This window comes from Genypterus blacodes, unplaced genomic scaffold (genome assembly GCF_046128005.1).
Source record: "Genypterus blacodes isolate CSIRO-AG114 ecotype Tasmania unplaced genomic scaffold, CSIRO-AGI_Gbla_v1 ptg000452l_1, whole genome shotgun sequence".
Lineage (NCBI taxonomy): Eukaryota > Metazoa > Chordata > Actinopteri > Ophidiiformes > Ophidiidae > Genypterus > Genypterus blacodes.
In genome coordinates, this window is record NW_027467220.1 from 47501 (window position 1) to 62500 (window position 15000).

At 49.7% G+C, this 15000-nt stretch overlaps 3 protein-coding genes across 6 annotated transcripts in view; all 3 read left to right on the forward strand.

The window, feature by feature from the left end:
* Positions 1-142: 142 nt before the first annotated feature.
* On the forward strand, positions 143-3965 carry pim2 (Pim-2 proto-oncogene, serine/threonine kinase). The gene is made up of 7 exons (XM_076139786.1): positions 143-568; positions 1283-1383; positions 1476-1526; positions 2079-2287; positions 2380-2549; positions 2644-2820; positions 2910-3965. Exons 1-7 carry the CDS (start codon positions 511-513, stop codon positions 3077-3079), a joined length of 936 nt encoding a protein of 311 aa, XP_075995901.1. The 5' UTR covers positions 143-510; the 3' UTR covers positions 3080-3965.
* A 274-nt stretch (positions 3966-4239) lies between these two features.
* slc35a2 (solute carrier family 35 member 2) lies at positions 4240-12225 on the forward strand. 4 transcript variants are annotated; one of them, XM_076139778.1, is made up of 9 exons: positions 4241-4550; positions 4637-4937; positions 6327-6509; positions 6581-6732; positions 7031-7153; positions 7240-7838; positions 8753-10651; positions 10786-10863; positions 11213-12225. In XM_076139778.1, exons 2-7 carry the CDS (start codon positions 4874-4876, stop codon positions 8811-8813), a joined length of 1182 nt encoding a protein of 393 aa, XP_075995893.1. In that variant the 5' UTR covers positions 4241-4550; positions 4637-4873; the 3' UTR covers positions 8814-10651; positions 10786-10863; positions 11213-12225. The 4 variants fall into 4 exon arrangements, with proteins under 4 accessions (XP_075995895.1, XP_075995893.1, XP_075995894.1 ...); XM_076139779.1 differs by having other exon boundaries at positions 4651-4937; XM_076139777.1 differs by having other exon boundaries at positions 4241-4937.
* Positions 12226-14465: 2240 nt separating this feature from the next.
* slc6a8 (solute carrier family 6 member 8) overlaps positions 14466-15000 on the forward strand; it is a 23767-nt gene continuing 23232 nt past the window's right edge. Inside the window, exon 1 of the mRNA XM_076139783.1 lies at positions 14466-15000. This exon is cut by the window's right edge and continues 878 nt beyond it. The gene's annotated coding sequence lies outside the window, so the exon portion shown is untranslated.

Below are 15000 nucleotides of genomic sequence, written 5' to 3' on the forward strand. Positions count from 1 at the left end.
TGTGTGTGTGTGTGTGTTTCTGTATGTGTGTGTGTGTGTGTGTGTGTGTTTCCCAGCAGCTCTGCCGTTTGTAGGTTTGTTACCGGAAGTGGCTCGTCAGTAGCGCGAATTCTACGAATTGCTCTCGAACGCGACTGGCTGTTGCTGTTGAAAACACTGAGCACACGGCTCTGCTCTGATTGGACTGCGGAGCCGGGTGGGCGTGGCCTAACCTGCATAAATACCGGACAAAAACAGAATCAGAAACTTTACGACGGCGCGGAGAAACTTAACGTCTCACGACTCAGGTTTATATTCAGAAGCTTCAGGCTCACGTGTTAGTCTGAGATAAAGGCGGGAAGTGAAGGACCTAAAGGAAAAAGAAGCTTAACTCTGAAAAAGTTTGAAATCGCGAAAGGAATCCAACAAACAGGATGGAGTTTATCAGCTGGAACTAAGAGCGAGCAGACTGGGAACACCGGGAACACCGGGAACACCGGGACACCGAGACACGCGGGGACAAAGGAGAAGATGCTGGACACGAGGACAGTGGAGCTTCACCTGGAGGAGGAGACGCGGGGAAAGAAAGGTGTGTGTCTCTTTGTGTGTGCGTTTCTCTCTGTGCGTGTGTGTCTCTGTGTGTGCTTTGTGTGTGTTTCTCTCAGTGCGTGTTTCTCTGTGTGTGCACGTGTGTGTGTGTTGTCTGTCCGTGGGTGTGTCTGTGCCTGTGTGTGTGTGTGTGTGTGTGTGTGTGTGTGTGTGTGTGTGTGTGTGTATTCAGCTGTAGAGCTGCGCGCGCTCTCAGTCGCGACACAAACACATTAGCATATAATGAAGTTTTATTTCGTAAGTTTTTTCTAAGCGGCTTATTAAACTACAGAAGAGAGAAACGATGCTTCTGTTTCCACAACAACCACTTTGATTCCTTTTAAAATCCCCGGCAAAGATCTAAATGGATTTTTAGTTTGTAAATCTGATAAAGCAGCGTGACGAATATCTAATAATAATAATAAGACACGAGTGAGTGTGTGTGTGTGTGTGTGTGAACTTTACCCGTCGCCGCTTCGTTAAGCAGCCGCGGGGCGCCAACGATCACAACAACAAACACACCGAGCTGCAGAGACAATCAGCTGTGACGAAGCACGAGAGCTTAGCATGACGTTAACATGATCTAGAGACACACACACACATGTTCAGTGATCGGGACAGATGTTTAGTTTAGTTCAGCACAAACAGGATGTGAGTGCTGGTGCTGGTGATGCTGAGCCTGAGTGATGCTGAGCCTGACTGTGTTGTGTTTCAGTGAAGGAGCCCTTCTCCAGTCAGTACCGCTGCGGCTCTCTGCTCGGCAGCGGGGGGTTCGGCTCTGTGTTTACAGGCCAGCGGCTCTCTGACGGTCTGCAGGTAAACAGCGCACACACACATACACACATACACACACACGTGACCCAGTGCTGTGACTCCTGCTTCATCCGTCTTCTCTTTCATTCTTCCAGGTTGCTATCAAACAGATTTCCAGTGACAGAGTTCAGCAGTGGGCCAGGCTGGTGAGTGACACACACACACACACACACACACACACACACACACACACACACACACACACACACACACACACACACACACACACGCGCGTAAACAAACTGAGGTCACCAAGGACAGCTCTACCCTCTGCTGGTCGCACAGCGGTACTTCAGGCCGTGGGTCGTTTTCAGTTCCCACGGAAACCTGTTGCGTCACAGTTCCGTAAATGCTCGTTAGGAGTTTCCCCTCATGAGCAAACTAATCTCTTATCACCACACAGTGTGAGGTTGGATTCCCCCTCACACACACACACACACACTCTCCACGCTGCGGTGGGGGATGACGTCACTCATGCTGGTCTGAAACGCTTAGGTGGCTTCAGGTTGACTCAGTTTATAATTTCCAGAAGATAAACATGTGCCTGAACACACCACCTGCAGGCGATGACTCAGGGCTGAAAATCCCCATGAACTTTCTCACACACACACACACTCCATTAGCTTTAGACCCTGAAGAATCAAAGTGTTTCTTGTTGACTTCCTCCTGACCTAAAGCTCCTAACTCCGCCCCCACAGCCAGGTGAGGCCTTCCCTGTTCCCATGGAGATCGCTCTGCTGCAGCGGCTGTCTGAGGTGGGCGGTCACAGCGGGGTGGTCCGCATGCTGGACTGGTTTGAGGTGAGCGAGCGCGGCTTCCTGTTGGTGCTGGAGCGCCCGCCGCAGAGCCAGGACCTGTTTGACTTCATCACGGAGAGAGGAGCGCTCCCTGAACGCCTCGCACAAAGGTCCCACTGTGTTCCTACGCCTCCCGTTCAGTCTTCCTTCCTCTTCTCACACTCCTGCTGACCTTCCTCTCCTTCCTGCTTCTTCTCCTCAGGTTGCTCCGTCACATCGTGGAGGCGCTCCTCTTCACGCACGCTCATGGCGTCGTTCACAGAGACATCAAAGACGAGAACATCGTGTTGGACAGAAAGACACTGGAGGTGAAGATCATCGACTTCGGCTCGGGCGATCTGCTCAAGGAGACGGCGTACAACGAGTTTGAAGGTAAAGAGGCGGTGAGGCTGGCAGGGGTTGGCGTGCGGCGAGCTCTGGTCTCCTTCCCTTTGCCTCAATCCTGTTTCCTGTTTCCTCCTCTCAGGCACTCGGGTCTACAGCCCCCCTGAGTGGATCACGGCACGTCAGTACCACGCCGTCCCCCTCACAGTCTGGTCCCTGGGGGTCTTGCTCTTCGACATGGTCTGCGGCGACATCCCTTTCGAGCGGGACCAGGAGATCGTCAAGGCGACGCCTGTCTTCACCAAGCGCGTCTCTAAAGGTGATCAGAGTTCAGCTCCGGGTTTCTTCAATCACAAAAGAGTGTGGAGTGCATTGCCTTAACCCCGCCCCCTTTCTCCCCTGGTCCAGATTGCCAGACCCTGATTCTCTGGTGTCTGTCCTACCAGCCGGAGGATCGGCCCACCCTGGAGCAGATCCTGTCCCACGTCTGGATGGAGGGAGGAGGAGAGGAGGAGGAAGAGGAGGAGGAAGAGGAAGGAGGGGACCTGCAGGGGAATCACAGCTCTCTGCCAGGCTAGTCTGTCCTCAGCACAGAGACAGGAGCAGAGACAATCATAAAGACAGGATCCCAAAGAGAACGCTGCCTTTTCCTCTTCTGACACATGATTGGTCCAAATGTTTCGTCTTCAGGAGACAGGAGACGGGGTTCAGACTCTGGACATGAAGACATGGAGGCTCGGTTCTGTTACAAGTGAACCTAGTGAACGTGTGGTGTGATTCTATGAAGGACCGGCAGGGGGCGACAGAAGCTAAGCCGCCTCCCGCCGCCTCACACTGGAGGCTGAATGGACCCGCCGGCTCCTCAGCCGATCGTCTTCCAATGCATCGATCAGTTTTTTAGATCGATTGAGTTTCATTCATTTCTATTTAAATCCACGTGATGCAGGGTTTTTACACTGGACTTTGGCACATTCCTTCCTGTTTTATATTTATTGCATATTTATGTGACAGAACCATAAGCTTGTTTTTACTTGAATTCTTAAGTTTTTTTGTTTTTGTTCTTAACACTCCATGCTGAGTTTGTAGTAGAGACCCAGCTGAAGTGGAGTGAAGCTTTCACACGCAGCAGAGAGTTTGAGCTCCTCACTCACACACGTATGACTTTGATGAAGAGGTTGGAACTCTGTATTTTATGACCCTAAGATGACCTGAAACTTTACTAAACGTTACCAAACCTCAACTCTGGAGTGTCTTTGACCCTTGGGAGAGCTGTGAGCCTTTAGCCGAATGATGACATTCAGAGCTGCTGTAAGGCTGCATTTGGTCCATTTTATTGTATTTTTGAGCAAAAGCGATGAACCAGAGTAGAAGGTGAAGATCACTCTGTGTTACCTTCAGGGTCTTCTGTTCAAAGTGGCTCCTCGGTCACTTGCTCATTGTTATTTACATTAAATACAAATCTATGGATCGACAGGAAAATGATCCTCTGTTTGAATAAAGATGTGAAAAAAATCATCTGCGTCCATCTGTCTGGAGAATCTTCATCTTCCTCTTCTCTTAGTTCAGTGTTTGTCTTTTTATCTTTTCCACTCTTTTTTTTTTTTTTAATATCTTTTCTTACCATAATGAGTCAAAGCTGAACACATCTGAGCTCCATGAACGAAGGCTTCTTCCGCCATAACACTTCACCCAACAACCAATCAGATCCCACAAAAGTCAACCTGAAGGGCGGACAAGGAAATGATTGTTCAGCTGAGGGAGAGAGAGACAGGCTGAGAGAGAGAGAGAGAGAGCTCTCACTCTGACGGGGGTCAGGAATCAGACTATAATACAATATATCGATCTCATAATTTATATACATTTATATCGAGTCAGCGTTAAAAGAATATTACATCAACCTGCTACTTGAAGCGGCAGCATCACTTCCTGCTTGTAGACTTTATTTACTGTTTATTTACTGTAAGATCCCATTTTTTAATTAAATCAATAATTAAATCCCAGTACCAAGTCTTTTCTGTATATATTTACACTGAAACGCAGAGCAGTCGCGTGAGTAAATGTAAAATTCTATATCTTTAATAAAAGTTTGTTATTGTGACGCTGGACGATCAGACCTTCCCCGGGCCGCGGGCCAGGTGTTTCCTCACAGAGTGTAGAGTCTCCGTGTGCGCTTCAGGAGCTTCAGTCCGGGATGATCCGCCTCCTCTGAACCCAGGCCCGGTTCTTCTGCTCTGAGCGGACCTGGTGTCGGTAGGAAACCCGGCTTAAGGTTTCGGAGCTCGGCTGTCAGCAGGTTAGCCCGGAGGCTAGCGGAGCATTAGCCGAGCAGCTAGCGGGCGACAGCGCTGTGCGGAGCGGCACAGAGACGCAGCATGGCCGCGGGGAGCCCCAGCCAGACCGGCGACGAGAAGCCAACGAGCCGGAGCCAGAGTGACGGTAAGGACCTGGATTAACACACACACACACAAGCACACACACGCACCGGCGGAGCGGCTAACGCAGTAAAGAAGAGGAGCTACAGTTAAACTCGATACAATCTATAGGGATGCACTCATGCTAACTAGCCTGCAAGCTAGCCTGGCTAAACTATGCTAAGTGCTACCTTGAGCCTCAGTAGTTCCACACACTCTCAGGTAGCGAGCTGACAGCTGAAGCTTCTAAAGCTACTCAGCTACTTTATAATTCATCTGTCAGCTTATTTAGTTCATTCATGTAGCTGACAGCTAAAGTGTCAACAAGCTAACAAGTTGTGTTGTGTTGTGTGTGTGGGGGGGAGAGGGCAGCAGCTGGTGACGTGGAGGTTTGATTCAGGTACTGTGACAAGGAACACACACAACCTACACACCTTATACACACACACACACACCTCGTCTTGTTGGTGTCCAGTTATCAAAGCTGCTTCCTGATTGGTCCAGTGTTCAGCTGTCAGACAGGACTCCTCTGTTTGTCTGCAAACCACAGAATGGAAGTTTGAAATCAGTTTGTAAATCTGTGTGTGTGTGTGTGTGCGTGCGTGCGTGTGTGAACTCGAGTGTGTACGTCAGTGTGTGTGTATATTTGTGTGTATGTACACAGGAGTGTGTTCAGGTTACTCAGGCTCAGCTGCCTTCTGTTCAGGTTGGACAGGATTCGTGTGTGTGTGTGTGTGTGTTGATAGTCAGGTCACACCTCCTCCTCCTTCTCCTCCAGTTTCTATTTGAGTTGTGTTTTCATAACAAAAATAACTATTTATAAATCATCACTTCACATAACAACATCAGATGTAAATTGGACTGTGACCCAGCCTGTCCACTGGGGGCGCTGTGGCACTGGACAGGAAGGACTGGACAGGAAGGGGGATACTTCAAGTCCTTAAGCAGAGGAAGTGCCTCGTTGTGAGCATGAAAGTTGGCGCCCCCTGGTGGAGGAGCTCTGTAGAGTCTGAAGCAGAGCGTCAGGCTCCTCTTCCCCTAGAGATAGAGCTTCACAGAGCCGTAACCAGAGCTGCAGGTTACTATGACACGGAACACTATTGTTGTTATGGCAACTTAGACAGCACAAGCCTCCACCAGGGCCACACACTTCTCTGTGAGTGCTTTGTTGATCTTCCTCTTCAGATTACAGCGCGCTCTTATGCAACACGATGACATCATGATCACAGCTTGGTCTGAGTGTGACATCAGGCTAAGGTTTGGTATTTAAGGGCCAGTAACAGAAGAACACATGTCTGATCCGTGTTACTGCTCAGTCATCTGGTACGAGCCCTGAGCTGTGATTGGCTGCTCACAGAGGCGTGGGGCTGTGATTGGCCGGCTCTTCATCCTTGTGCTTGTTGTGTTGGTGCAGTGAACAGGAAGCTGAAGTACATCAGCCTGGCCGTGCTGGTGGTCCAGAATGCCTCGCTCATCCTCAGCATCCGGTACGTCCGCACGTTGCCTGGCGACCGCTTCTTCACCACGTCGGCCGTCGTCATGGCAGAAGTCCTGAAAGTTTCGACGTGCCTCGTCATCATCCTGCTGCAGAAGAGACGTAAGTGTCCAGCCACTGATTCCTTCCTGTGTTCTTTCACAATAAAAGCCTGCTCCCTCTGTCCCCCTCAGTGAGTGTGAAGGACACGGCCCGGTTCCTGATGGACTCCATAGTGTTTCAGTACAAAGACACTCTGAAGCTGGCCGTCCCCTCACTCATCTACACGCTGCAGAACAACCTGCAGTATGTGGCCATCTCCAACCTGCCTGCTGCCACCTTCCAGGTGTGTGTGTGTGTGTGTGTGTGTGTGTGTGTGTGTGTGTGTGTGTGTGTGTGTGTGTGTGTGTGTGTGTGTGTGTGTGTGTGTGTGTGTGTGTGTGTGTGTGTGTGTGTGTGTGTGTGTGTGTGTGTGTGTGTGTGTGTGTGTGTGTGTGTGTGTGTGTGTGTGTGTGTGTGTGTGTGTGTGTGTGTGTTATTAATTTCTGTCCTTCACTTCTCCCATTCCCTTGTAAATTAGTTTTCTTGTTTTGTCTCCTCTCCTCCTCTTCCTCCTCCTCTTCCTCCTCCTCCTCCTCCTCCAGGTGACGTATCAGTTGAAGATCCTCACCACAGCTCTGTTCAGCGTCCTGATGTTGAGGAAGTCTCTCTCCAGAGTTCAGTGGTTTTCTCTGCTGCTTCTCTTCTCGGGCGTGGCCGTGGTTCAGGTTTGTTTCCTGTGGAGCACAGTTTGGTTATTGATCCCTGATCAGTGATTGGTGACTAATGGATGGATTGATCATTTGTTTCCCAGGTTCAGCAGGAAGGGAACAAGGAGACGTCTTCGTCAAACTCCGGCCAGAACTACATGATGGGTCTCATCGCCGTGGTGATCAGCTGCCTGTCGTCGGGTTTCGCCGGGGTGTACTTCGAGAAGATCCTGAAGGGAAGCTCCGCCTCCGTCTGGGTGCGGAACGTCCAGCTGGGGATATTCGGCATGGCGCTCGGCATGCTGGGACTGTGGTGGAACGACGGCGCCGCCGTGGCCGAGCGCGGCTTCCTGTTTGGCTACACGGGCCTGGTGTGGGGCGTCATCTTCAACCAGGCGTTCGGGGGGCTGCTGGTGGCCGTGGTGGTCAAATACGCCGACAACATCCTGAAGGGCTTCGCCACGTCCTTCTCCATCATCGTCTCCACGGTGACGTCCATCTACCTGTTTGGCTTCCACGTGGATCTGATGTTCACTGCGGGGGCGGGGCTTGTGATCGGCGCCGTCTACATGTACAGCCTACCCAAAGCGCCCGGGGGGGGCTCTTCATCCCCGAGCTCCTCCTCCTCCTCCTCCTCCTCCTCCCAGTCTTCATCGTCTCTGAAGGCAGACGGAGGCGCACAGGTGGAAGCCTTTCTGCCCAAGTCAGTGCTGGTGAAATGAGTCCACAGCTCGCTCACACACACACACACACACTCTCTCTCTCTCTCTCTCACTTCCTGTCTTCTCTTGGTGAGGTCAGAGGTTAAACTGGGTGTCTTTCAGAAATGATTGATGGAAAAGACAAACATCTCTGCTCTCTTCCTCTCTGGTCGTCTCCTGATGTCTCCTCCCCTCAGCTGCTCCTCTTAACTCAACCCCAGACCTCCTCTTCCTCCTCCTCCTCCTCCTCCTCCTCTCCCCCCTCTAAGCTCAGAAAGCCTCAGGAAGAGAACAAAACTGGAGGAAGAGGAGCAGAAGGTTTCTTTGTTTCTTTGTATTCTTCACCTCCTTCTTCCTCCTGTGTGATGAAGATGACTTCAGCCTCGTCTTCACCAACATGGAACTGGAGCCGCAAAAACAAGCTCCATGTAGAAAATAGAGTTTGGAACCTGAGAGAGTCAGGGGGTCAGGGGGTCAGGGGGTCAGAGAACAGAAACCTCTATTTCCTTTGTTGCCATAGAAACATTGACTGTGTGGTTGCAGTCATAATCAGCTTTATTGTTTAGATTGACTTTGATCAAACGGTGAAGCAGAGACTGCTGGGACCTGGAGCTGTGATGATGTCATGAGGGGGCGTGTCTTATTCTCCCCACTGATGGAGGAAACGGCAGCTCAAACTGTCAAACTAGCTCATCTTCATCATCTGTCACAGTGAAGAGGAGGGAAACACTCTGGACCTCCTGCTCTGGAACTCCTGCTCCTCCCCCTCTGCTCCTCCCCCTCTGCTCCTCCCCCTCTGCTCCTCCTCTGTTCCTCATCTGGACGTGACAAAGAGCCAGAGACCTCCTCCTCCTCCTCCTCCTCCTCCTGTCACACTAAAGACTAACCTCCTCTCTCTTCTTCCTCTTTGTGTCAGACATCAGGGAGACGACGTCATGTCTCCTCCCCCTGCTGACTGCGTCACAGGCAAACTGTGAGAGCACAAGATGAGGAGGAGGAGGAGGAGGAGGAGGAGCTTCATCTTCTGTGACGGCGTCTCAGAAACCCTGGCCACCAACATTCCTTTAGCTCCCAGTTGCTGGTCGTATCTGTGTTGATGAAGAGCTGCAGCCTCATCTTCCTCATCAGTGCAGAGGTGTCATTATGTTAGGGTAGAAGGTGATGAAGGTGATGAAGGTGATGGGGACTCGTTTGTGTTTTAAAGGTGCCAGGGAATCTGATTTAATGATCAATACAACCAATCAAACTGATCATGATGGATCAAACTCTTCTTCTTCATCATGTGATTGTTCACGTGTGTGTCTGCACGCTGAGCAGCAGGCGGCGCTGGAGCGTCCGTGCCTTCTTCCTCTCGTGTACAGAAGCCATATGAGGTGAGGTCAGCAGGAGCACAGGGCTCAGGCGGAGGGCAGGGTCACATGCATCCATAGAAAAGCACCGCGTCTCAGTTCTGCTCTGCTGGGAGGTGAGACGGCTCCTGGCTTCAGGTTCATACCTCCGCCAAGGCCCAGAAGACCTCATCCAATAGACGCGTGTGATGTCTGACGGCTGAGTGTCGGCCCGGGCAGCTGAAGGTGAGATGAGAGTAGAGGAGGAGGAGGAGGAGGAGGAGGAGGTGCTGCTCCCAGGGAGGCCTGTAACCGGGCGGTGTGGCACTTCCAGAAAGGAAGTTTTTAATACGTTTGTTTCATATCGTTGCCAAATTTGAGTTTCCAAAGCTCCTGCATGGAGACGTGGAGGTGGGAGCCACGCCCCCTGCTGGCCACCCAGGGTACTGACCACATCCACCTGGAATGGAGAAAGGTTCATGTTTACATACGACCCAGAGGTCCATGTGAGGTTTACAGGGACAGCTGGTCCTGGCTGGCGTTGGGTCATGAAGAGATTTGGGTCGCGGCCCCTCAGCTCCTGCAGACCGACCATGAGGGTCAAACTCTTCATCTGCTTCCTCACCCTGGACCTTTGGTTGCTTTGGTCTTCTCTGTTTGTGACGTGACGCTGCTGCTCCTTCATCTGTAGGCCGAACAGCTGATCTGTGAGGTGGTAGATTGTGGGAGGAGGAGGAGGAAGAGGAGGAAGAGGAGGAGGGCGGCTGGTCTCAGACTCAGACCTGTCAATCACACAGACAGACTTTTATTCTGAAGCAGATTTTGCACAGTTTCCAGATTTGTTTAAAACACATTAATTTATTTAAATTTTATTTTAAAATGTTTTTTCAAATGAGTTCAAAGTGAAAAAGTTGAAGTGCAGCTTTAACTCTTTAAAGTTTCGATGTCACCATAGATTCTTCAGCAGCTCTGTGATCCTGCAGAAGCTCCTCCCCTTCCTCCTCCTCTTCCTGTGTGCAGACCTGAGACTTCATGGCTGATTTGTTTCTTTGCACTTGATTTGTATCGATGCCTCTGAATTTGTACATACTTCTTTATTGGGTAAAGTTTTGTATAAACGGGTTTTGGCCTCAAACTCTCTGGCGTTTGTCTTAATTTGACTTCAGCTCTACAGGAAGTGTCTCTCCACACAGGAAGTGTCTCTCCACACAGGAAGTGTCTCTCCACACATTTAGATCGGAGAGAATGTCAACATGCATGACATCATATCCCCTCTGATTGTACTTCCTGCTTCCTGATCAGTCTAAGAAATAGACAGTGACAGTTGCTAGGAGACGTGATGGTGGGGGGTACACCCCACTGTAACGTTTGTTAGACTCCAGCTGGACCCACTCGTAGTTTCAATAAGGTTACCTGTCGCCATAGAAACCAGCAGAGTCTGAACCTTGTCCCCCCCTCACCTGCAGCGAGCGACACATCAACAACAGGTGTGTGTGTGTGTGTGTGTGTGTGTGTGTGTGTGTGTGAGTGAGTGAGAGAGAGAGATCAGTTTGAGGTGCAGGAGGTGAGTTGGGCTCAGCTGCTCTAAACTCTTCTTCCTCCTCTTCCTCTCTGTCCTCAGGGCTCCAGGAAAAGAAAAAGGCTCCTGAGCAGACGGACGGATCCAGACCCGGACCAGGACCTGATGTCCTCACCTCAGGTTCAGATTTGATCCAAACCTTTCTTTACTTCAATGTTGACTGATTATAAGCTGAGCGCTGTCACAGGGTTCACTTCCTGTTGCTAAAGATCCAAGTTTAAAAACTAAAGACACTCTTACAAGTTGATTTTCAGAATAAAACCCCTCAGTATGGAGAGATTTCAGATTTCCCCTCTCATCACCTTTTCTCTTTTGTGTTGGAGAGTTCCCTCCAGCCCAAACAGAGCCGGCTGCCTCACGCGCTCACACACTTCAGCTGTCTCAACAAACACAAGCGTACAAACTTTCTCACGCAGTTGTTTAAAAAAATCCACTTTTCTTTTTCCATGCTTTCACTTTGATTTTTCAGAATCCTTGTCATAAGACGTCACCCCTTCCTCCTCCTCTGCTGCTCGTCACTGCCCCCTGCAGGAGTCACAGGTGACCACAGGCCTCTGCTGGCTTCACTTGTATGGAACATTTCATTCTGGACCCACGTTTTGCCAGATTCATCCCTGGAGCCGCTCCCTACATCACTGAAGGATTTTATTCTGAAGGGCCACCAAAAGGGAGTTTGTATCGAATTCACCAGACTTCCTGAAAGATTTTACTTCCTCCTTTTTGGGCTTTCAACTGTTTGAAATATGCAAAGTCTGTCACTTAAAAATAAAAGCGGGAATAAAAAAAGTAACATTAGATTACATTTCTCTAACATTTCATATTAATGCCTTGTTTTCTATTTCCCAAACCTAATGTATAGAACATTTAGTTTGAGTGAATGTTTGTCTTAAAGCTGATGGTGCACAGTGCTGAAGTGCCCATGAGCAGGAGCACCTGGGCCCAAAGTGAGAGAGGAGTCGGGTTCTACTACATTTGCAGTATTTCTCTGTACTTTATCGTGTTTCCGTCTTCTGCTGCTTCCCTTTTTGCTTCCTCTGCACTTTGCTGAAAGGCATTCTGGGAAACAGCTGAAGCCAAAACCTGAGGCCAGTTTCCTTTCATCAGGACTGTTGTGTGTGTTTGCTTGTAGTTGTGTGTCGTGCAGCTCTTTGTGTTGTAAATGTGTGTTTACAGTTTGTCACCTCGGTGCCTTTAGCTTCTTTTGGATGATGTCATTAAACATGTTTATTGTTTAGGTGGATTCTCACTGAAACACAAACCTAATGTAACCTAATGTTGTGTACTTCCAAAGTGAACACGTGACATTTAGAGACTGACAGCTGAGGGTGAAAGGTCACTGTGTTACTAAGTGCCTTCAAGATTTCACCTTGCAAACTAAAACGAGGTCATTGAAATATAAACTCACTTTCAAAACTGTAAAAATGAACTGATGAAATGCGTCTTGTACTTTGTGTTTTGAGCTCAATAAAGATGCGGAGCTTTTATTCTTTCCTTTTTAAGACCCTTTCAGTAGTTTTACCTTCCTGCCACTAGATGGCAGCATTGACCGCCTTTGACCGGAAGGCTTGAAAGCTTCTTCACTGGTTTTGGAGGAAAGTTGAGCCTCATCAGGGAGAGAAATGTTCCTCCAGGCTTCACTCCACTTTGACTGCTCGGATCTGTTCAGAACCATCAGGTCAAGTCGAGTCAGTTTTATTTCTATAGTCCAATATCACATCAACGTCTCAAAGGGCTTTACAGACCCACAAAATCCGGAACATCCCCGACCCGCCCAGAGCTCTCCAGGAAGACGAGGAGACAAGTCCAGAGGAAATCTTCAAGTGTCAGGAAAGGAAGAAACCTCGGGAGAGAGGAAGAATGGATCCCAGCCTATCGTCGTACTTCTCTTGTTCACCAGTAGGGGGCGACAGAGACCGAAGCGCTGCTGACATCCTGGTCAGTCACAGAGTTTGAAAATGTTTTTCCAGACCTGCAAATGTAGAAATATTTCTGATGGTATGGAAACGTGCCAATCTCTAATGATGACGTCATTAGAACAAGTGAAGACAGATCCTCCTGAAGACAGATACTTTTAATAGTAACTTAAAACACCGGCTGAAAGTAAATCAGGGATGTCACCACTGAGACACACACACAGCACACACACTCTACTGTCCAGGTATTATTGTACTGTCTGTGCTAGATGCCTTGCTGTTCGCTTCGGTGACAGCGGCAGGGTGTCTGGGGTTTGTGTTGTCATGTGATTTACTGTTTGTTTTGTTCTTATGCTGTGTTTGTTGTGATGTGTATGGTTTGGTGTCTATAGACTATACCTTTGATGTTTGATATTGGTCTTTATGTGTATAGAGAGGTGTATGCACACGTACACAACAATTATTTTTTAATTTAAATAACTTTTTAGACCACTACATGTCATGTTTTTCATTTAGAAAGGCCTGACCAGGGACTGGGGTTGCAAATTAGCCATCTGGCTAGAAACCTTTCATGTAACACATCTACATACTCTGTTATGCATTGATTTGTGATGGCTATGTGTGTAATAATGTGCGCTGCATTGTCCCTAAAAAATAAACTAATAAAAAAAAATAAAAATAAAAAATCCTGAGGGAACCAGGAAGACTTATATCTTGGGAAGTTTACAGTTCTGTGATGGGTGCCAGGAGACGAGCTATGACTCAGAGTCACGGTTGCTGATTGTGATCTGCACTGTTTCTCTGTGCTGCTCCTGAGGAACTAGATCCAACCAGACCACACTGCCTTCATCTGGAGAGATCCAGTCCAGCCTGCAGCCTCAGCAGAGACCAGCAGGGACCAGGACACACTGGGAGAACCTCCTCAGCTCCATGATGCAGACACAGAGCCTCCACAGGAAGTAGAGTCGGCTCTGGCACTTCTTGCCCACTTCTTGACCTGGACTGAGTCCACAGTTGGTCCCCCTTGATGGAAACAGGTGTGGGGGGTCGACCTGCTCCTGTGGAGATCCACCAGCAGCTCCTTGGTCTAGTCGGTGTAGAGCTGCAGGTGCTGGTCTGGTCCAGGTCGCCTCCTGTTGGCTCCTCACACCTCCATACCTCCCTCAGGGTTCAGGTTCAGTGTGAGCATGAGAGGATCTGAGGTCAGAGGTCAGAGCTTCACTCTCTCTTCTTCAGCAGTCTGGACTCTGTGTGTGTGTGTGTGTGTGTGTGTATCAAGGTGTACTTCCTGTTGATGGGGGAAGCACAGAGCCTGACTGCTCCACCACTTCCTGTGCTGTCAGCTCGGCCTGGTTTCACCCCAGTGCAACCCTGACGATCACTTCCTGTTCCGTGTCGCTGCAGTCATGTGGCGTCTCCCCCGCCTGGATCTACTCGCTCTGCTGCACATCGCCATCATCTGAGGTCGGCAGGTCAGGTGCTGACTCACAGGGGTCAGAGGTCACCAGAGGGAGGCGTTGATGACCGCTGAGCCTCCCAATCAGGTCAGAGTGTGAGTGGATCAGTGTGTGTGTGTGTGTGTGCAGCAGAGAGGGAGGGGGGAGACTTGCATAATGACAGATGGAGAACTGAAGGTGAGGGGGGGAGGATGGGGATCCCAGTGATGTCATCAGAGAGAGAGAGAGAGAGAGAGAGAGAGAGAGAGAGAGAGAGAGAGAGCGAGCGAGAGAGCAAGGGAGGGAGGGAGCAGGGGGGGGGGGGGGCTGGAGTCGACGTGCCGCGGCTTCTCCTTTTAATGCAGACGGAACGCGGGACGGACAGACAGACGGACGTACGGGAGGACTTAAATAGCTGCGCGCGTCTCGAACGGAACACAGGACAGCTGAGACACCGTGAGGCGTTTGAGGGCCGTTTTTTTTCTCCGCTCGACTTTCTTCTTCATGGATCCGCGTCCATTCCTCCGCTCTGCCCGCCGGCGCGCGCCCCGTCGCATCTTTATCCGCTCGTAGTTTTGGATCGGTGCTCCTCTTCCTCCTCTTCCTCCTCTCCGTCCTCGTCTCTGTCTCTGAGCGGGCCGTCGTCTCCTCTGTGACTCTCTGTTCTCATGCGATTCTTCAGACTCACATTCAAGTGTTTCGTGGATTGTTTTTGAAGGTCGCGTTCCGCTCCACGGTGAAACTCCCTTATTTTTATTTTCTTTCTTTTTTTAATTTGCTCCTTATTTTCCATTTGCGACAGAAGCGTCTGCGGGTTCGTATCCACACTACAATTGATCCTCGTTTCTTTAAACATCGAAGCTGTTTCCCTCTGAATGAAACTGAGATCATAAGAAAATAAAAACCTC

Coding starts and splice junctions, on each gene's coding strand:
- pim2 (XM_076139786.1), top strand. CDS start 511: ATGCTGGACACGAGGACAGTGGAGCTTCACCTGGAGGAGGAGACGCGG. Junction 1,527..2,078: donor TTCAGCAGTGGGCCAGGCTG/GTGAGTGACACA, acceptor CCGCCCCCACAG/CCAGGTGAGGCCTTCCCTGT. Junction 2,550..2,643: donor GGCGTACAACGAGTTTGAAG/GTAAAGAGGCGG, acceptor TCCTCCTCTCAG/GCACTCGGGTCTACAGCCCC.
- slc35a2 (XM_076139777.1), top strand. CDS start 4,874: ATGGCCGCGGGGAGCCCCAGCCAGACCGGCGACGAGAAGCCAACGAGC. Junction 6,733..7,030: donor TGCCTGCTGCCACCTTCCAG/GTGTGTGTGTGT, acceptor CTCCTCCTCCAG/GTGACGTATCAGTTGAAGAT. Junction 7,839..8,752: donor GTGGAAGCCTTTCTGCCCAA/GTCAGTGCTGGT, acceptor TCTTTGTGTCAG/ACATCAGGGAGACGACGTCA.